We start from the raw sequence: 22,018 nt of genomic DNA, 5'->3' as shown, positions 1-22,018 counted from the left end.
ATAGTTTTTAGCTCACTTCAGACAAACTCCATTATTGCCTGTACTTTAGATGATGAAATCTATAACACTACTTTGCCATCATCCATGTTATTTGTTCATGTGTCCATGAAAGACAATGTGCTACATTTCCCTTCCCTTCCTCGATTTCTCTGTCTCCATCTCTGGGGATAGGCTATCCACTAATATTCATTATAAGCCCACCAACTCCCACAGCTACCTCGACTACACTTCTTCACACCCTGCCTCCTGTAAGGACTCCATTCCATCCTCCCAATTTCTCTGTCTCCGACGCATCTGCTCTGATGATGCAACCTTCCACAACAGCGCCTCTGATATGTCTTCCTTTTTCCTCAACCGAGGATTCCCCGCCACTGTGATTGACAGGATCTGCAACCGTGTCCGGTCCATTTCCCGCAGTTCTGCCTCACGCCTTCCCCTCCCTCCCAGTAACGCGACATGGTTCCCCTTGTCCTCACTTTCCAGCCCACCAGCCTCCACATCCAGAGGATCATCCTCTGCCATTTCCACCACCTCCAGCATGATGCCACCACCAAACCCATATCTTCCCCTCCCCTCCCGTCAGCATTCCGAAGGTATCGTTCCCTCCGCGACACCTGGTTCACTCTTCCATTACCCCCGACACCTCGTCCCCTTCCCACAGCAACTTCCCATTCAACTGCAGGAGGTGTAATACCTCCCCTTTTACCTCCTCTCTCCTCACTATCCAAGGCCCCAAACACCCCTTTCAGGTGAAGCAGCAATTTACTTGTACTTCTTTCAATTTAGGATACTGTATTCACTGCTCACAATGGTCTCCTCTATATTGGGGAGACCAAACACAGATCGGGCGACCGCTTTGCTGAACACCTCCGCTCAGTCCAAAAGCGTGCACCAAGCTTCAGGTTACTTGCCATTTCAACACTCCCCCCTGCTCTCATGCCAATATTTGTGTCTTTGACCTGCTCTAGTGTTCCAGTAAACATCAACGCAAGCTCGAGGAGCAGCACCTGATCTTTCGATTAGGCACGCTACAGCCTTGCGGACCGAACATTGAGTTCAATAGCTTCAGAGCATGATGGGCCTTTTTTTAATATTTTATTTTTTAATCACATGACTGGCCCTTTTTTAATATTTTAGTTTTTAATCATGTGCCTGCTTTTTATGCAGTCATGTAGCTGCTCATTATTCCGTTATTAACAGTCCCTCTGGACTAATGCTTTGTCTTTCACCACAAGCATTAATACACGCTTTTCCTTCGTCCCAGGACACCTTTGTTATTTAATCTCCCTCTGCCCTATCAGACACCTTCCCCTTTGTTCTCTCCCCCACCCGCCTCCCCTTCACTTGCTTAAACCTAATTCTTTCCTAACCTTTGCCAGTTCTGATGAAAGGTCACAGACCTGAAACGTTAACTTTGCTTCTCTCTCCACAGATGCTGCCAGACCTGCTGAGTTTTTCCAGCATTTTTTCTTTTTGCTACATTTGTGACTTGGGCATACCAATGTAACTGATATTAATGCTGGGAATGGAACATGTCTCTGCTTTGAGCACTCACTATAAGCACCATGCATTCCCAAGCCAGGCACAGCACAATCAACTGGACGCTGCTTTAACAATGTCTCTTAGCCTTAGTGTTTAAGGGGCTTGATTGGTGGCTGACTGGTGGAGCCTGCCATTCTGCTATGAGGCAGCAGAAATTTATGAGGCTATGGCCTCATTTGAATGTGGCATGAGCTGCAGATGCCAATCGGACATCCTGATGTACCTCACCACTCTTCAGGTAGATGCTCAGAGTGGGGAAAAGGCAGAGCCAAGGCAGCAGCCCATGGGCATTTTGTGGAAACAGGAGGAGCATTCTGGCTGCTTCCTGATCGGAACAGCAGTAAACCTGGGCAGAGCACACATGTCACAAGTTCTGTCCATCTGTCCTTTGAAATTGCAATCAGGGTCCTAACTACATCATTAGGACCCTGATTTCCATTGGAAAGAGGCCTACTGCTTGTTCTAGCCAGGCAATTTGGCCTCTCAGCAATAGGCCCCTGTGGGCCGATACCACCTCGTTAACAACGATTTTTTGAAGTGTAAATGAGCCCCGAGCACTCCATATTGCATCGGTGCAAGTATTTGCCTTCCCTGCACCTGTCTTTCCCTGAGTTTCTCCACATTCTGGAGCTGAAAAGCCACATTGTTGCACCCTTTCTCCACAAAGCCAATAAGTTCCTTTCAAATGTTGACCAGCTCACAACCTACAGACATTACAACTACACGATGAGCTATTCAATAACTTTAAAATGCTTCACTAGATCTTAACCAAACATTTGACGTGCCCTTCCATTCCAAGTTGCTTTATGAAAACGAGCATATTTAGAATGAACAACATGTTCCGTTTACCGAACTGTAAGAAATGTGATCACTTGAATAAGGAGGGAGTGTGGTTCTGAATGAATACTTTGCATCAGTTTTCACAAAAGAAAGGGGCGATATACACATTGCAATCAGGAAGGAGGAGTGTGAAATATTAGATGAAAATAACATAGTGAGAGAGGAAGTTTTAAGGATTTGACAACTTTGAAAGTGGATAAATCTTCAGGCCCAGATAAATAGTATCCGAGGCTGTTAAAGGAAGCAAGAGAAGAAATAGTGGAAGCTTTGACATTTTCTCAGACTCTCTGGCTATAGGTGTGGTGCCAGAGGACTAGAGGACAGCTAACATTGTGCCATTGTATAAAAAGGGAGAAATGGATAGACTGAGTAATTACAGGCTAGACAGCCTAACCTCGGTGGTGGGAAAATTATATGACAAAGTTCTACAATACAGGATAAATCTTTGTTTAGAAAGACATGGATTAAAATAAGACAGTCAGCATAGATTTGTTAAGGGTTTGTTGTGTCTAACTAACAAGATAACATTTTTTGAAGATGCAGCAAAGAAGATTGATGAGGGCAATTCACTTAATGTAGTCTATATGGATTTTAGCAAAACTTTTGATAAGGTTCCACATGGCAGACTGGTCATGAAAGTAAAATCCCATGGGATGCAAGGCAAAGTGGCAAGTTGGATTCAAAATTGCCACAGAGGCAGGAAGGAAAGGGTAATGGTCAATGGGTGTTTTTGTGACTGGAAGGCTGTTTCCAGTAGGGTTCCACAGGCTTAGACCTAGGTCCCTTGGTTTTTGTGGCATATATCAATGACATGAATGTAGGGGGTATGATAAAGAAGTTTGCAGACACTACAAAAATTGTCCATGTGGTTCATAATGAAGAAGAAAGCTGTAGACTGCAGGAAGATCAATGGACAAGTGAGGTGGGTAGAGCAGTAACAAATGGAGTTCAATCCGGACAAGTGTGAGGTAACGTATTTGGGGAAAGCTAACAAGGCAAGGGAATACACAATAAATGGTACAATAATCAGAAGTGTAAAGGAACAGAGGGACCTTGGAGTGCATGGCCACAGATCCCCGAAGGTGACTGGACAGGTAGATAAGGCGGTCAAGAAGGCATACCAGGATACTTGCCTTAATTAGCCAAGGCATAGAATATAAGAGCTGGGAGGTTATACTGAAATTGTATAAAACACTAGTTAGGCCACAGCTGGAGTACTGCATGCTGTTCTGGTCACTGCACTATCGGAAAGATGGGATTGCACCAGAGAGGGAACAGAGGAGATTTACGTCAATGTAGCCTGGACTGGAAAATTTTAGTTATGAGGAAAGATTGGATAGGCTGGGTTTGTTTTCTTTGGAACAAAGTAGGTTAAGGGGAGATCTAATTGAAGTGCATAAAATTATGAGGGATGTGAATAGAATGGATAAGAAGACCCTATTCTTGGTTGAGGGGTCCATAACCAGGAGGTATAGATTTAGGGTAATAAGTAGGAAATTTATTGGGGATTTAAGGGGAAATCTTTTCACCCAGAGGGTGGTGGGGATCTGGAACTCACTGCCTGAAAGGGTGGTAGAGGCAGAAACACTCAACATTAAAAAAGTACTTGGATATGCACTTGAAGTGTCATAACCTGGAAGGCGACAGAGCAAGAGCTGGAAAGCGGGATTAAACTGGATAGTTACTTGTGGGCCAGCGTGGACATAATGGGATGAATGGCCTCCTTCCATACTGTAAATTTCTATGAGTTTTATGATTTGAGGGAGTATTCAGAAAGCAGAGCATCACAGACTCAAATTCAAGTGCTCGACCCTGTTTTGTATCAGCATGAAATAAACCCATTCCGGTTGTGTGAAATAAAGTTGAGTAATTGTGACAGATCTCTTTTCCTTAATAGTTGTCACCTCAATGTAAATGAGAAAGTTGACTATCTTTATGTATTACTTGTTTCGAATGCAAAGCTTGTTGCTAAAAATGCTTTATGTAAAGTTGTATTTAACCACAAATTGTTGTCTTCATTTCAGATCAGCCCTGTGGTGGATTAGTTCAAGGACCAAATGGCACAATAGAAAGCCCTGGATTTCCTTATGGCTACCCGAATTATGCGAACTGCACCTGGATTATCATTACAGGAGAACGGAACAGGATACAGCTGGTATTCCAGATCTTCGCTTTGGAAGAAGACTTTGATATTTTATCCATCTATGATGGCCAACCACAGCAGGGCAAGTTGAAAATGAGGTATGGTGCCATCTATTTATGGAATGATCCAACTGAGACTTTCTCCTGCAGTTGCTCAGCATTAAAAAAATTAAGCAATAAATGTGTTTGCGTGAGCTAATGCAGAACTCTTGGTTATTGCAAGCAATTCAACATCAATCCATTCTAATTTTAAAACAAAGTACATTCAGTTTTCAAAACTTAAACTCTGTAAAGGATTTAACAAATGCTTAATTTTGATATTTGAAGTTTCTATTATGTTGCATTATTCCTAGTAGTTGCTTTATTTTTAATTACGTTTTTTTCATTTATGGGCAATGGTCCTCTTTGCACCATTTCCTTCTCGTCCCAGGCCAAGGGAACAGGCTGACAGTTGGCTCCAAGACCACTGCCAATACCACTCTGTTAACAAACATTTGACAATACCCAGAGTTGCTTGTGGAAACTGATTCTCTGATTTTTCACTGTGGGAACTGCTGGTGTCTTCACATCACAACACAGTTAAGCTCAGACATGAACTGTGTGGGGAATTGTAGGCTCAAATCCAAGTCTTGCCATTCCCTGGTGGAATTTGTTTAATCCCTTGAAGCAGTTGATCATAATACCTACTTTATATCTCATTAGTTTTAGTTGTAGTTTACTTTGTCAGATTCTTGGCAGATAAAGTGATAATCTCCATTTTTGTGTAGTAGCAAAATATAAATGTAAACAGTGTTAAAGCCAGAATCTTCACTGTTTCTCAAACAGTGTTACAACTGAAGGTTGTTTGATTAACAACCGTTGTCTTTAGATTAGAAATTCAGTAACTGATGGAGGATAAATTTGGTTTAAGAGGCATTGTAGTATATCAATTTATTAGTATTGACAGAAAGCAGCAATTATAGATTCCTTCCTAAGAAAGGAATACCTTTTGTCATTGGTCCAGTTTATGCAAAATAACCACTAAAATGTTAGCAATGGAATAATTTGTAAATGATGTACACCAGAAGGAAATAGTGTTTTATAGTCTGCTTTGGGGTTTATTCCTTGGAATTACAACAAAACCTTTCTAGAAAGAACATTTGTATATATTGAGCTTCTAATGATAGGTACAGCAATATACTCACAATGGTGACTTTGACAAATGCTAAAAGGGCCAATGGCTGAATTCCACTACTTTAATGACATTACTGCTATTCTTTGCAAATAATTTATATTGTCCCTCACTTAGGTACAAGTGCATAGTTGTGGAAGAAAAAATGCTGAGATCAGAACCACAGCTGATGTTTGCTATATACATATTTATCTGCTGTTAATTGGTTGGATTAGTACTATTGCTGAACTGATGCCGGTGATCTTGGAAAAACGAGAGGAACAATGTAATGTGAGACAAATGTTTGATGGGTACAGCAGGTCAGTTAATACGTGAAAGAAGATAATAGGTTTGCACCTTGTTTAGGACTCTCAAAAGAATTGGCAATGGCTCAGTAAGAGAAGCCTCTTTAATGAGCTGACCAAACGGAGGGGAGGGCACAAGAGGTCAAGAGTTCATCTAAGTTAACTACAGTAATTTCACAATTAGATAGTTAAAGCATTTCAGACTGCAAGTAAGCTTTTAAATGTTAGAAAGAGGTATGAAGTACCATATACCATAACAAGATCATTTCAATCAACATGGATTTTTGTTGGCTAAGGGTCTTAAGGGACATGAAGCTAAGGCACATAATTGAAGTTAAGCTATAGATCATATATGATCTGACTGAATGGTGGAACATGCTCAAGGGGATGACAGGCCTATTCCATTCCTTTGTTCAATCAGACATATAAAAAGGCAAAGATCAACCTTGAGCCAGTCTTGGTTTCAAACTAGGAAGAAAAGCATAAGCATAAGGAAGGGATTCAGCAGGAACACGGGCAATGTGATGTTCTGGTTTCATGAAGTTGCTGCTCCATATTCTTGAAATGTTTCAGTTGATAAATTTATTTTTGTATAAGGTGTTTTAAAAGTAGAAGCACAGATAGTAGGTGTTACAAATTCAGATCTTGCCTTAGATATTCTCTGCCAGACCTGGGATTTTGGTGCTGTGGGTGCTTTCTTGTGTCCAAATGGTGCCTTCGCCATCGTGGACTATTGTGGTGCTGGATGCACCAGATAGCATTTTGGTAAGGGCCAAACAAGAAGAATCCTTTACCCATGTCTCAAGCAAGCATTAGGCCATTAACATATGCAAATAAGGGGACCAACATCTGCTTCTGCTCTGTCTTGCAAATTTGGCTTGGACCTGAGGCAGCCAACACCAGTGCTGACTGCCTTGGCAAAAACCAATGCAAAGCAGCACGGGATGAAAAAAAGGTTAGTACTCATCTTAATCACTGCTGATCCTGGTCCTGAGACTTCACTTTCAATTCAGGCACCCTGGCCCTGACCTCCTAACCTCCCTCCCTGACCACACTCCGAGGCCCAGCCAGAAATACTGCAGACTAATGCTCTCTTTACAGTGCGTGCCCACACAGCAATCTGGAATGAACAGCTTACTGAAATAACAGGCTACTGACAACAGCAAGCTCGAGTGGTGATGGAGATGTGGGGGTGGCAACAAGGCTAAGTATCAAATTCCAACTGCGAAAGAGTGAGCTGTGATTGGAGGAACAGTGACCGCAGGAGAGAGGGAATCTGTGGTTGGAGAAGCAGTGAGGGCAGGAGAGAAGGAATTTGTGATTGGAGGAGCAGTGATTCTGAGTTGGAGGGGGGGGGAAGAGGGAGTTATGTCTGGATGAGAGCAGTGTGCGACTAGAAGGACAGGAAGCAAGGAGTCGGAGAAGGTCTCAGCGCCCTGGGAGAGACCTAACTCCAGCCAGTGAGAGTGCTCTGGATTCATCAGCCTCGGGTTGTGGAAGGGGGAGGGATTTTGGAAAATTCCCCGGTAGCCAGTCCAAGCCTGTGAGGGCAGGGGCTGAATCGAATGAAAGTGATGGGACCTGAGGAGTGTCTGGTTGGCCGCCCTGGATTACAGTGAAACCCAGGAGTCCTCTCCTTTCAGCAGCTCTCAATGGCCTAGGACTCAACTTGGAGCTGAATGAAGCACAGCAACTAAAGGTCAAAAGCCCTGTGGGTATGGGTGATCATGACCAGATTAATAAACACAGGCTGGGGTGAAACTGATCAAATGGATTTAGTCTCAGTGAGTACCTAATGCTTTCTGATGGGCAGGTTTATGATGCAGATTGCATTATCGATCATATATATAGAACATGGCCAATGAACACTTGCCTTTAGCATTGACTGAGCCACATAAAAGCCTGGAAAAAGCAGGTTAATTGAAGCTGTCTAGGTTAATGGATAATGAATGAAAGCCAAGATTATGTGAGTTTCATTTCACTGTTTGGCAAGATGAATGGATTTTTAAGATTATTTATGATCTAAGCACAGAATTTCAATCTGTGTGCATCCTCCCCACTCCTTTCACTTTTCATCTACTCTCCGAAAAGTATGAGTTGTTGTATCAGGACACAAGAACTACAGTCCAGATGTGAGGAGAGGGAGAATGGACTGGGTGTGAGGAGGGTTAGAATGGGATGTATGAGGAAAGCAAGAAGAGGAAGTGTGAAGAGAGAGGGAGAATGGGACGTGTGAGGGGAGAGGGAGAGTGGGAAGAGGGAGAATCGGATGCATGAGGGGAGAGGGAGAGTGGGACATGTGGGGGAGAGGGAGAGTCATATAGCACTGAAACAGGCCCTTCGGCCCACCGAGTCTATGCTGACCATCAACCACCTATTTATACTAATCCTACATTAATCCCATATTCCCTACCACATCCCCACCTTCTCTCAATTCACCTACCACCTACCTACACTAGGGGCAATTTACACTGGCCAATTTACCTATCAACCTGCAAGTCTTTGGCTGTGGGAGGAAACTGGAGCACCCGACGGAAACCCATGCGGTCACAGGGAGAACTTACAAACTCCGCACAGGCAGTACCGAGAATTGAACCCAGGTCGCTGGAGCTGTGAGGCTGCGGTACTAACCACTGCGCCACCCAGTGGAACATGCGAGGGGAAAAGGAGAGTGGGACGTATGAAGAGATAGGGAGAGTGGGACACGTGAGGGGAAAAGGAGAGTGGAATGTGTTAAGAGAAATGGGACCAGTCGGAAGAGAGGTGGATTGGGACTGGTGAGAGTAGGAGTATATGTTGGAGGAGAGGTGCGTCAGAACCTGTGAAAGGTGGAGCTTAAATGGGACCTTCGAGGAGAGGGAGAATGGGACAGCGGGAGGAGGGCAAAGGTGTGCAGCCACACAGAAATCTGGAATGTACTGGAATGTATTACATGTTGAGAGCAGCCTGTGTATTTCAATGTTGCAAAAGTGCAATAACTTTTATGGTGTAAGTTGCCTGTGGACAAAAAAGTAGTGCTCAGAGGAAATGTAGCCTGCCCAGCACAAAGAAAATTGAGAGTAAACATTGCTGCAAAGCCATGCAATATTCTTTCCCAACCTCCTAGCCCCATTCCGATTGCACTCAGAGGCCCAGCTGCTCTCCCTCCAGACTCCCACAATCTTAGCCAATCACTTACCTACACAATGGCAAATTAATCTCTGCGGGATTCTGTGATGGTCTTGGGACTGGAGCAAGGTTTAGCTTAGTTTAGTAAGAAATATGAGGCAAAGACTGAGACAGCATGCTGCTGAACATAATGGAGTCTTCTTGATTCTGTTTTACTTTCACTTTCTCCTTCAGCTCCCAATGCTGACTCATGTGTGCATGGTAGCCTCAAATGAACAATATGTACAATGCAATTTTCAAAACACTACAGATCCTATCACTGCACATTATACATAGAGTCATGGAGTCATTTATGGCATAGAAGGAGGCCCTTTGGCCCATCAAGTCCATGCTGGCTCTCTGCAGAGCAATTCAATCAGTCCCACTCCCTGGCTTGATCCCCGTAGCCCTGCAAGTTTGTTTCCTTCAAGTGTCCATCCAATTTCCTTTTGAAGTCATTATCTCTGCTTCCATTACCTTTGTGGGCAGCGAGTTCCAAGTCATTACCACGGGCTGTGGAAAAAAGGTCTTCCTCACATTCACCCTGTATCTCTTGCCCAAAATCTTCAATCTGTGTCCCCTCGTCTTTTTACCATCAGTTAATGGAAACTGTTTTTCCTTATCCAATTTATATAAGCTTCTCATAACCTTGTACTCCTCTATCAGATCGGAGGCCCAAAGTCCCTGGCTCCACAGACCTCCCCATTTGAGCACAGCCTGTTCGCACGCTGTGGATGAGGCGCCAAAATGGACGCTGCTGAATTTCTAAGCCCGTGACTTTTATGTTTGAAAGACTGGCAGCCAATCTGGATCAGCAGTGATACACAAGCAGTCATGAGCTGAATGATAGTTTAATTTGGGTTATTTGCTTATTTTCATGGAGGAGGAATTTCCACCAGGATTCTGGAAATGTAAAGTAATTTCACGTTGAGATATTGGCCTGGCTTTGAAAAGGTAGCTATGAAACACGAGCAGGATCCCTACAGATTGAAGCTCCTGACAGATTTATTTGGAACTAAGTACAAATGTTTGCCAATTAGTAAAGATACAATACAAATATCTACATATATCAAGGGCAAGTCCTTGAGGATGTCTTCTGAAAAATAGAAAAAATGTTGCTCAAAAATAGAAGTTTGTTCAATATTTATCAGTTTTTGATAATGTTCCGAAGTTCTATCCATAACCTCTTGGAGGTCCAACTATTGTTCTGAGGGAATCTTCCTGTTACCTTTTCCAAAATACATCAAATAATTCCTCCTGGAATTGTCAATTAGCAGAGGAGGTTGTTCTTAGATTGTTAAATAAAAAAAATGTGTTTCTTATGAACATTTAATTGAACACAGTAGCTAGATCATACTGGAAAGAATTTGTATTTACATAAAATCGAGACAGATGTATAATGCACAGCTGGTTTGATATTGTCCACTTTATATGTCTGCCCAAAGTGCACTATATTTTCAAGTCACTGATGTGGGGCTTGAATTCCTGACCTTCTGAGCCAAGCTCATATAAATATATAATTAAAACATTATTGTGCCTATTCTGCAATGAATGTAGACAAATGTTACTGAACAGAAGCTAGCCATTTGGTCCAACAAAGTCTATGCTGGTGTTCATCTCCACTGGAGCCATCTTTTTTAAACCCACTTGCCGGCCTTTTATTCATACTCTTCAATAATTTTCCAGGAACTAAATCTCCTTTAAAAGAACTTGTTTTGTCAAAGAAAACAATGGACTATGCTTCATCAAAGGTTTGTGGCAGAGAGTTCTACATTCTAACTACCTTTCATGAAGAGCTTTTTTCTAACTTCCCCTTTAATTGTTTTTGTGATTGTCTTAAATTTGTGTTTTTTTTATTAAAATTACATCAACCACTGGAAATGATTGGTCAGTATTAACATTAGAATACTTTGTAATCTTGAAGATTAGGAGAGGCAGTGGCGTAGTGATAACGTCACTAGATTAGTAACCCTGAGCCCGAGGTTTATACTCTGCGGACTTTGGTTCAAATCCCATCGTGGCAGACGGTGGAATTAGAACTCAATTAATAACTCTGGAATTAAAAAAGCTAGTTTAGTGGTAGCCATGAAACCACTGTTGATTGTTGTAAAACCCATCTGGTTCACTCATGTCCTTTAGGGAAGGAAATCAGCTGTGCTTACCTGGTCTGGCCTACATGTGACTCCAGACCCACAGAAATGTGGTTGACTCTTAAATGCCTGCTGAAGCAGCCTAGCAAGCCACTCAGTTAGATCAAACTGCTACAGAGCCTAAGAAAAGGAATGAAACTGGATGGGCCACCCACATCAACCTAGGCAGCGGAAATGACAACGGCAAACCTAGCCCCATTGACCCTGCAAAGTCCTCCTTACTAACATCTGGGGGCTTGTGCCAAAATCGGGAAAGCTGTCCCAGAGACCAGTCAAACAACAGCCTGACATAGTTATACTCGCAGAATCATACCTTGCAGGCAATGTCCCAGACACCACCATCATCATCTCTGAGTATGTCCCGTCCCACCGACAGGACAGACCCAGGGGTGATGGCACAGTCATATGCAGTTGGGAGGGAGTTGCTCTGGGAGTCCTAACATCGACTCCGGACCCCATGAAATCTCATGGCATCAGGTCAAACATGGGCAAGGAAACCTCCTGCTGATTATCACCTACCACCTCCAACCACCGCCCCCCCCCTCACCACCCCCCTCGGCTGATGAATCAGTGCTTCTCCATGTTGAACATCAATTAGAAGAAGCACTGAGGGTAGCAAGGGCACAAAATGCAGTCTGGGTGGGGGACTTCAATGTCCACCACCAAGAGTGGTGGGGTAGTACCACTGCTGGCCGAGTCCTAAAGGACATAGCTGCTAGACTGGGTCTGTGGCAGGTGGTGAGGGAACCAGTAAGAGGAAAAAACCTACTTGAACTCATCTTCGCCAATCTACTTGTCACAGATGCATCTTTCCATGACAGTATTGGTAGGAGTGACCACCGCGCAGTCCTTGTGGAGACAAAGTGCTGTCTTCACATTGAGGATACCCACCATCGTGTTGTGTGGCATTACCACCATGCTAAATCGGTTAGATTTGGAACAGATCTGGCATCTCAAAACTGGACATCCATGAGGTGCTGTGGACCATCAGCAGCAGCAGCAGAATTGTATTCAACCACAATCTGTAACCTCATGGCCTGCCATATCCCACACCCTACTATTACCATCAAACCGGGGGACCACCACGGCTTCAATGAAGAGTGCAGGAAGGCATGCCAGGAGCAGCACCAGGCATACCTAAAAATGGGGTGTCAGCCTGGTGAAGCTGCAACACAGGGCTACTTGCATGCCAAACAGCAGAAGCAGCATCCAATAGACAGAGCTAAGTGATCCCACAACCAACAGATCAGATCTAAGCTCTGCAGTCCTGCCACATCCAGTCGTGAATGGTGGTGGACAATTAAACAGCTGACAGGAGGAGGAGGCTCCACAAATATCCCCATCCTCAATGATGGGGGAGCCCAGCACATCAGTGCAAAAGACAAGGCTGTCCAGTCAGAAGTGTCAAGTGGATGATCCATTTCGGCCTCCTCCTGAGGTCCCCAGCATCACAGATGCCAGTCTTCAGACAATCTGATTCACTCCACTATCAAGAAACGGCTGAAGGTACTGGATACTTCAAAGGCTATGGACCCTGACAATATTCCAGCAATAGTACTGAAGACTTGTGCTCCAGAACTAACCATGCCCCTGGCCAAGCTGTTCCAGTACAGCTACAGCACTTGTATCTACCCGGCAATGTGGAAAATTGCCCAGGTATGTCCTGTCCACATAAAGCAGGACAAATCCAACCTGGCCAATTACCACCCCATCACTCTATTCCCGATCATCAGCAAATTGATGGAAGGTGTCATCAACAGTACTATCAAGCGGCACTTGCTTAGCAATAACCTGCTCAGTGATGCTTAGTTTGGGTTCTGCCAGGGCTACTCAGCTCCTGACCTCATTACTGCCTTGGTCCAAACATGGACAAAAGAGCTGAACTCCAGAGGTGAGGTGAGAGTGACTGCCCTTGACATCAAGGTAGCATTTGACCGAGTATGGCATCAAGGAGCCGTAGCAAAACTGAAGTCAATGGGAATCAGAGGGAAAGCTCTCTGTTGGTTGGAGTCATAACTAGCTGTTATAACCAGGTGAGAAAGGGGTCTAAGTTTCCCTCTCAGCCTTCACCTGGTCTTACCGTAACAGTGTTTAATTTTTAACACACCATTTTTTTAGGTCCCCCTTCGTGAATCCTTGTTCACTAACTTCCAATTATAAGGCAAAGAAACTAGCCAAACAGGTTTTTTTAAGTTTAAAGAAAAAGGATTGCACTTTATTAAACTTAAACTCTAATTTGGTTAACGCCTACGGATACTCGATGCGCCCACACTAACATGCATACACGATACACACATGCAGATAGAGACAGAAAAGAGCAGAAGAAATATAGTGCAAAAGTTTGAGGCAACATCTGAAGATTGTTTTGGTTACTGTTCTTCGAGCTCACTGTAAAGTCCTAGATTGTTGGTAGGTCTTGCTTTTCGTTGGGGCCCAGTATTCTTCTTAAACCTTGTTCGATGTAGGAGACTTTTCTCTCCTGAAGTTCATGTGGCCTCAGTGGATGCAAAGGCTTGTGAGCAAGATATGGGAGCAGACATAAGAGGTCTTCTCACTCCAGGAGCAAACAGTCTTACTGAGTTCAAAAACTCTGTGGCTAGTTCAAAAAACCTGGACCAGCCAGTTAGTCATGTGACCAGCTGGTTTAACCAGTCCTGGATTTTGTGGATTGTATCACCTTGGCAGTCTCTGGAATGCTCTTCCTTACACCTTCAAAATTCATTGTGGGTTGAATGTGTTCGGGAAAGGTCCTTTTGTCTCCACAAGCACTGTCTGTTAGTATGCAAATGTTTTTCAGCTAAGTGTCTGGCAGCCCTTGTAACAGGCCTTCTCTTCTTCCCAGCCAGTTTAAAATCAATGTTCATATGACAAAATTAATATGCCTCATTCTTGGCAGGTTGGGCCTGCATGACACTCGCACAAAGGAAGAGGGTTGTGGTTGTTGGAGGTCAATCATCTCAGTCCCAGGACATCACTGCAACAGATCCTTGGGGCAGTGTCCTGGGCCCAACCATCTTCAGCTGTTTCATCAATGACCTTCCCTCCATCATAAGGTCAGAAGTGGGGATGCTCGCTGATGATTGCACAATGTTTAGCACCATTTATGACTCCTTAGATACTGAAGCAGCCCATGTCTTTATGCAGCAAGACCTGGACAATATCCAGGCTTGGGCTGATAAGTGGCAAGTAACTTTGTTCCACACAAGTGCTAGACAATGAGCATCTCAAAAAAGAGAAAATCTAACCATCTCCCCTTGAGTTCAATGGCATTACCATTACTGAATCCCCCACTATCACCATCCTGCGGGTCACCATTGACCAGAAACTGAGCTGGACCAGCCACATAAATGCTGTGGCTACAAGAGCAGGTCAGAGGCTGGGAATTCTTCAGCAAGTAACTCACTTCCTGTCTCCCTCATGCCTGTTAACCATCTACAAGGCACACGTCAGGAGCGTGAAGGCATGGTCTCCACTTGCCTGGATGTGTGCAGCTCCAATAACACTCAAGAAGCTCGACACCATCCAGGACAAAGCAGCCTGCTTGATTGGCACTCCATCCACCACCTTCAACATTCACTCCTTCCACCACTGACACACAGTGGCAGCAGTATGTACCGTATACAAGATGCACTGCAGCAACTCACCAAGGCTCCTTCGACAGTACCTTCAAAACCTGCGGTTTCTACCACCTAGAAGGACAAGGGCAGCAGATGCATGAGAACACCACCATCTGCAAGTTCCCCTCCAAGCCACACACCATCCTGACTTGGAACTATATCGCCATTCCTTCACCATCGCTGGGCCAAGATCCTGGAACTCCCTTCCTAACAGCGCTGTTGGTGTACCTACAGCCCATGGACTGCAGCAGTTCATGAAGGCAGCTCACCATCACCTTCTCAAGGGCAATTAGGGATGGGCAATAAATGCAAGCCTAGCCAGTGATGCCCATATCCCACAAACGAATTAAAAAAAAACCCTATCTGGTTATGCTGGGCTGCTTAGCTCAGTTGGCTAGATGGTTAGTGTGCGGCTCACAATAATGTTAACAGTGTGGGTTCAATTTCTGTTCTGGCTTAGGTAGACTTGGGGATCTGCCTCTTTCCCCTATCCCTGTTGGTGATATACAGATGTTAGGCTGTGATGCCAACTCAACTGAAGTGGTACCTTAATTGTCTCTGCTCCAGTGGAAAAGCCCTTACTTCTCAAGTCTCTCTTCACCACTGGAATGTCTCACAATATACCACAGACTATTACACATGTTAATGGATAGCGATGCGAACACAATTCAAGCAAAACACTTTATTCTTAATTAACAGAGATAAGCAATTTAAACTTAATGACTATCAGGTTTACTTATATTGATCTCTAATGTTCAGTCTCATTCCTATTTTTAGAAAGGAGATATTGAGTGTTATAGGAATGAATATATTGTGCAAAATCAAAATAACAATGCCCTGTGGTGCCTACCACTCACTGAAAGAAATACAAGAAAGGAATGCACATATGAAAAAATATGAAAATTCTTTATTCATCATTTTGCAAGTTGATTGACACATGATTTGCTCAAATCATAATTTGGCTGTGTTGATTTTTCATAAAGGTCTTCCATTTCCATGTTCACAGTCAATATTAAATATCCAACTCACATCGACATTATCTATGCTTCTGATTTGCATAATGTCTCTTCTCAATCTTCCTTTCACCAGTAATATACATTTGTTTCTGTCAGCTTCTCTTCATTATACACAGTTAATCTCCTGGAATCGCAATTTTTTGGAACCCTCATCAATGCAACAATATCCTTTTGACAACACAGTTCCCAAAATGCCACCGAAAATTCAATATATTGGCCCACCAGTGATCGACACAAAAGTTAGAATAACGTGATTTCAAACTTATCAAATGCCTTTTGAGATCCATACTGTTGGGTTATTTTTATTAATAACAGCCCTTGTTGAAAAGTACACTGGTCAACAGACACACCAAAATAATTTTCATCATTATTCTTATATTTCCAACAGTGAGTGGTGGCACCATAGGGCATTGTTATTTTGATTTCACGGTCTAGCCTTTTGGAATCCATTTTTTGAAAATTATTTTTGTTAAAAATCAGCTCAGATAGACCAAACACTCCTGAAATTATGGTGGTGTTGCTTTTTAATGGGAGATACTTGTACGTATTCCCTGGCCTATTTTACTGTAGAAATTGTTTTCTATGACAAATGGACACTATATGGAACTTTTGTTTTGATGAACCTCATCCTTACTGTTTTGCTTCTCTTCTCCACTTTTGCTTAGCATTAGTTTGGGTCTGCCAGGCTACTGCAAATTTTTTACTGACACTGCTTTTCTAAAGGAAAGAATTTGCACCCCATTGTGGGTACAGACCCAGTGCAAAATATAATCCCTATGTTTAGTACTCCTTCCTCATGTTTCAAGCTAAATTCCACACTTGGGTGATTCTTCAGTAGCAAGACGTGGTTTCCACCATCTCACTGAGCATTTCTGTGTGGACGCCATGTGGAATGTACCTTAACTCCCTCAGATTTTGCCATTTTGATTTGATTTTGTTATTTTACTTTTTTTTTAAAGTTAAGTCAATTTCAGGAGACCACCGTGCCTTTCACTTTAGAGTCATAGAGTCTTAGAGAGATACAGCACTGAAACAGGCACTTCGGCCCACCGAGTCTGTGCCGACCAACAACCACCCACTTTATGCTTTTTAAAAGGACAAAATGGCTTACTCTTGACATCACTGATTAGAAACTCCAGGCCTGTCTTCAGATGAATAAAAAACATTAGTAAAGAAAAGGAAAATCAATATAATGGAGCCTGTCTATGGCCCTGTGGCTTTCACTGTGTGAAATGGTTGATAGAAATATTTCCAAGACAGTGGTAGAATTTGTCAAGTGAGCGTTGAAGGGGAGCAGCTGCCTGCAGATTATATCTCCACGGAAACTAAGGGCAATCGTGAAGCTGCAGGGACTGATAACAGAGCAGGCATACATTGCTGAAGAAACTGAACAACATGGTACCAGTCCTGAACAGCATGCTGTGGGAAGCAACCAGTAGACCGCCAGCAAAATAAGGATCACAGGTTGTTAATAAATCAACAAGATGCTTGAAATCTATGAGTGTGCTGTGTCTCCCACTTTTAATACGTGGCTTAAATGAGTGCTTGGCTGAGCAGAGATTTATATGAAAATTAGTTACAATTTTCTTTTGCTTCTGAGCTCTATCAAGTTAGGGTTGAAGAGTGTGAGAAAGCCAGAGGTTTCTAAGTAGGAACAGCTGTTATCACAGCATTCCCAGTGTTATTGGAAGCTATTTGTCAGGGCTAGAGAGCCCTATGTTTTATGAGCGGACTTCCACTGCTGTGGTGAATGCTGCAACAAAGCCAGGTGGGAAAAGTCATGTTGTGCAAACCTCTGCCCAGGCACGAGGAGACTGCTGCAAAAAGCTTTGGAGCAAAGTCAGAGAGCCCTGGGGTTTGCCTCAGTGTTAATAGAAGCACGTTTTATGTAACCTTTAATATCTTTAACATCTCAACCATGGGATTACAACTGTCTCTGCCCCCTCTTTACTGCACAATAACTGCTCTTACTCTCCACCGATGACCAGTCTGCTTCCTCAGCTGTCTTCTGGTTTCTCCTGACATGCGAACAGTCAGTGTTTTGGACCCAGTGTCTGGCAGCCTGTGTTTGTCAATAAAAATCAACATGGAGTTAGATTTCTCACATTCTTTTGTGGTTGCCCATGAGTCAGCACTTCTCCATCTTCTGTGCACATATTATTGGGCTTCATGGCTCCTGTCTCTGATACATGTATTGACTTTTTTTTAAGGATAAAAGTCAAATATTCCATATGAATTTAATGTCAAAAGTTTTAGTGACATTTATTACCCAACTGGGGAACATGACTGAGACAGTTCAGCAGAATAACCCTTCCAGAATAATCATTATTTTCCATGATGCGTAGAGTTATGGCAGACTCCAAATGCTGCAAAATTGCACCGAATCTAGGGTCAATGGTCATTTTGGCCCTGTTCCCACCAGCATAAGTGCAGTGCAGTGGATACTGGTGAGTCCCACTTTCAACCTTGCCACATCGGGCTGAATTTTACAGCCCCCACCACCCCGCCCTCCCCCCCCGACGTTGGGGGCCATGGCAGAGGGGGGCTAGAAAATGCCTTTGGCAGAAGTCCTCGACGGGCCTCAACACTGGGAAGGCCTGGCCTGATATTGCCAGCAGCAGCGAAGCCTCATGACAGCCTCCCCCCGTGCCACTCGGCGACGGAAGCCCCACTTAAATATTTTAATTTATTTTAACAAATGAATTGGTGACCTACCCGCTCCTGCTGTCCGTTCTGGAGCGATATTACTGTGGGTGGGTGGCACTCCTGTGTCTTCGGATACCCGTCTAGGGATCCGAGGAGGGACACTGGTGGGGAGGGGGGAGCAGGTAAGTTTTTCAGTGCAGTAGCGGTGGGGGGCAGGGTCAGATTAATTTCACAAGTCTAGGGGGTAGTGGGAAGGGGCAAAGTTTAAAGTTGATGAACTTTGCAGGGTGGTGGTGGAGAAGGTTGGCAGTGCAAGGTAAGTGTTTTGAAGTGGGGGGGAGAGGGCAGGTAATTACTTTTATGGTTATTGGGTGTTGGAAGAGGGTCAGGATCATTTTATTTAACTTCTTACAATCAGTATTCCCTTAAATATATAAAATGCAATGTAGGGCTCAAAGCCCTTTAAAAATGGCGTTGGTGCCTGATGCCATTACCGGGAACAGTCAGCCTGCCCCCCTCCACTTCAGGGAGGGCGGTCTGCCCCGCGCTGAGTATTGCAGCGGCTCCGCAACGTGCGGTCCACACTGGCGGACCGCCATTATTTATGTCCGCTGCCAAAATTGGCGTCGGAAATATAAAATCCAGCCATCGTCTTGGGTCAGAATGGGGGTCAAGCGATTGGTATACTCTCAGTAAATACTTGTGCTGCTGTGGGTGCATGTTGGGCACTCGCTATAGGGGTGTTGGGGGGGCTGTGGGGGGTTGAGGGAGCAAGAAATACTGTGCAGGCTCCTTAATTCCTTGGTCACCACATCTGATTTTCTTTTGCAATCTTAAGAGCTTGCACATTGAGGGAGAGAAATGGTGCATTGTTGTGTGTTTAATTCTGAGTTGGGATTTCCAATGAGCTGCTCACAGCTATGTAAATAGGATGAAGAAGTCTTGATTAGATGTTTGGATCCCTTCCTGATAGCTGTCTATAAACATTGCTCAAACAAACCAAGGCCAAAGCTTACTGGATTTGAACCCCAAGCAGCAATGGAAGCATTCATGAGAGACATTTCTTCTGCTGTGTCTGTGGCCTGCATCACTATGATTGCCATTGCAGTTGTCATTATTGTTGTTGTCTGCAGAGCATTTGATTGCAATGCAGACAAATGTTCATTTGCTTCCTTCACTGACATAAAAGTAAAGTCAAATAGTTGCTCAGGTAAGTCAATGGTCCAGAAGCAGGGTACGTCACACCATGGGCTGGATTTGGTTCTCCCCCAGGTGTCCAGTTCCATGGCGGGGGGCAGGGGGGTGTCTGAAGATGGCCCCGGATGTGGCCCACCACAGACCTCAATGCAGGGAGGGCCCAGCCCGATCCTCCAGGTGGCAGTGAGGCTCCGTGGTGGCCCCCCCCCACCCCCACCGCTGGGCATTGTGACTGCAATTTAAATGTTCAAATGAATGACATTAATAAATTTACATAGACTTACCTGTGATCTTGTGGGCCTGCTGCTGATCTCGGTGGCGAGCTCATAAATGGCAGCCCACCCACACGGGCCACACGCCAAAGAGCCGCTACAATCTCAAGCGCGGCGACTCATTTAAATAGCTGGGGCGGCCTATCCTACCCAATCCCGTGGAGGGGGTGGTTTGTCCATTCCCGGCACTCCCGTGCCTTCAGATCCCCATCCGGGGAAATGCAACGTCACACTGATGGGGAGGGGGGGGAGGAGGTAAGTTTGTCAGTGTGGGGGGGGTGGTGGTGGAGTCAAATATACATAATGGGTGTAGGGGATGGTGGGAAGGGTTGAACCTTAAATGTTGTGCAGTTTAGGGGGGAAAGGTCAGATGGAAAACATAAGTGTTTTGTGGGGAAGGGCAAATAGTTATTGTAATTGATATGGGGGGGGTGGGGAAAGGGCATTAGAAATGTATTTATTTAATTTTGGGGGGTAAGTCTTTAAACATTTAAATTGGGTGGCAAGGCTGGCTGCCATTGCCCAGGACAGACAGCTCGCCCCTCCTCGAGATTGGGGGTGGGGGTCAGGAGGGTCAGTAACTGAAGGACACAGATTAAAAATAATAGGAAACAAAGCTGGGGGAAATGAGGAGAATTTTTTTTAATTCAGCAAGTTATTATGATCTTGAATTATTGCCTGAAAGGATAGTTGAAGTAGATTCAATAGTAATTTTCAAAAGCAAATTGGATCTTAATATAAAAAGGAAAAATGTTCAGGGTTATAGGGTGAGAGCAGGGGAGTATGATTAATTGGATAGCTCTTTCAGCGAGTTGGCACAGACAGAATGGGCTGAATGGCCTCTTTCTGTGCTGTATGATGCTACGATTCTAAGAATTTTTGGGCCACCATTTGCTGAGAAAATAATGGCATCAAAATGATGCACTCTGTAAATAATATGCTAATTGGTCAGCAACATGTGGTGAGGAAGAGATACCCAGTGAAATGTGGATTCCTAAAAGTTGCTAAATGATCTGTGCTGCTGTGACATTAGCTTTGTGAAAACAACATCTCGCTCTTAACTTCTGCATGATTTTTATGAAGTTGTCCATTTAACTCACCATTTAATTCTAGTGTAATTCTTATTTAAGTCTAGTAATTAACAATATAAATACCCTATTAACAATGTGATAATTGTTAACAGCCAATCAACCTCTCTGGCCCAGAACGTGAACAATTAAAAGTGTGGATTCTCATTCCTTCAGGTAGTGAATTGTTGTTGGGGATTTAAAAAAGCAAATTTTTAATGTTTTAATTTTTTTGTCATTTTTTCCTTAATCCAATTTTTTCTTTCCCTCTTGTTATTTTTCTTTCTATACATGATTTGACATTGAATTCACCTAATCTAATTCACCCTCCTTCCCAGTCTTTACACTGTTTATTTCTCAATCCTTAAATCACATTGATTTACTAAGTTCCTAGATGCCCTGTTGCCCTCATCGTTATCAGCTCGCACTTCAAGCAACTTACAGGCCAAAACATTTAGAACTAAAGGATGCAGCAGTACATCTAACAGGACATGGGGCTGGATTGTAAGAGCCTGTCGCCGATCTCAGCAACAAGCTCAAAAAATGACAGCTCGCCCATGTGGGCTGCATGCCAAATAGCTGCCACAATCTCAAGTGTGGCAGCTCATTTAAGTACAGTTTCTCCTTATTCACACCATCAGAACCATTTATAATTTGAACCCTCTATTAAATCTTCCCTTAACCTGTTTTTTTGCTCCAAGGAAAGCAAGTCTAGCTTCTCTAGTTTGCCTTCAGCACTGAAGTCTCTCATCACTGGTACCATTCCAGTAGATCTCCTCTGCACCCTCTCCAAGCCCTTGAAACTTTTCTAAATTGTGGTACCCACAATTGGACACAATACTCTAGCAGAAGCCTAACAAGTGAGTTATAAAAGTTCAGCAGACATTCCTTGCTGATCGCTATGCCTATACTTTATACATGCAAATT

The 22,018-nt window shown here is 43.8% G+C and overlaps 1 protein-coding gene across 1 annotated transcript in view; it reads left to right on the top strand.

Moving 5' to 3' along the window:
- Positions 1-4,097: 4,097 nt before the first annotated feature.
- Positions 4,098-22,018, top strand: part of csmd1a (CUB and Sushi multiple domains 1a) — an 880,611-nt gene continuing 862,690 nt past the window's right edge. The window contains exons 1-2 of the mRNA XM_068028481.1: positions 4,098-4,248; positions 4,407-4,596. Of these exons, the coding sequence (XP_067884582.1) occupies positions 4,098-4,248; positions 4,407-4,596 (341 nt within the window). The remainder of the gene's footprint in view (positions 4,249-4,406; positions 4,597-22,018) is intronic.

The sequence above is a fragment of the Heterodontus francisci genome, chromosome 3 (assembly GCF_036365525.1).
Source record: "Heterodontus francisci isolate sHetFra1 chromosome 3, sHetFra1.hap1, whole genome shotgun sequence".
Taxonomy (NCBI): Eukaryota; Metazoa; Chordata; class Chondrichthyes; order Heterodontiformes; family Heterodontidae; genus Heterodontus; species Heterodontus francisci.
The sequence above is the reverse complement of the archived record's forward strand: the minus strand, read 5'-3'. Positions and strand labels throughout refer to the sequence as shown.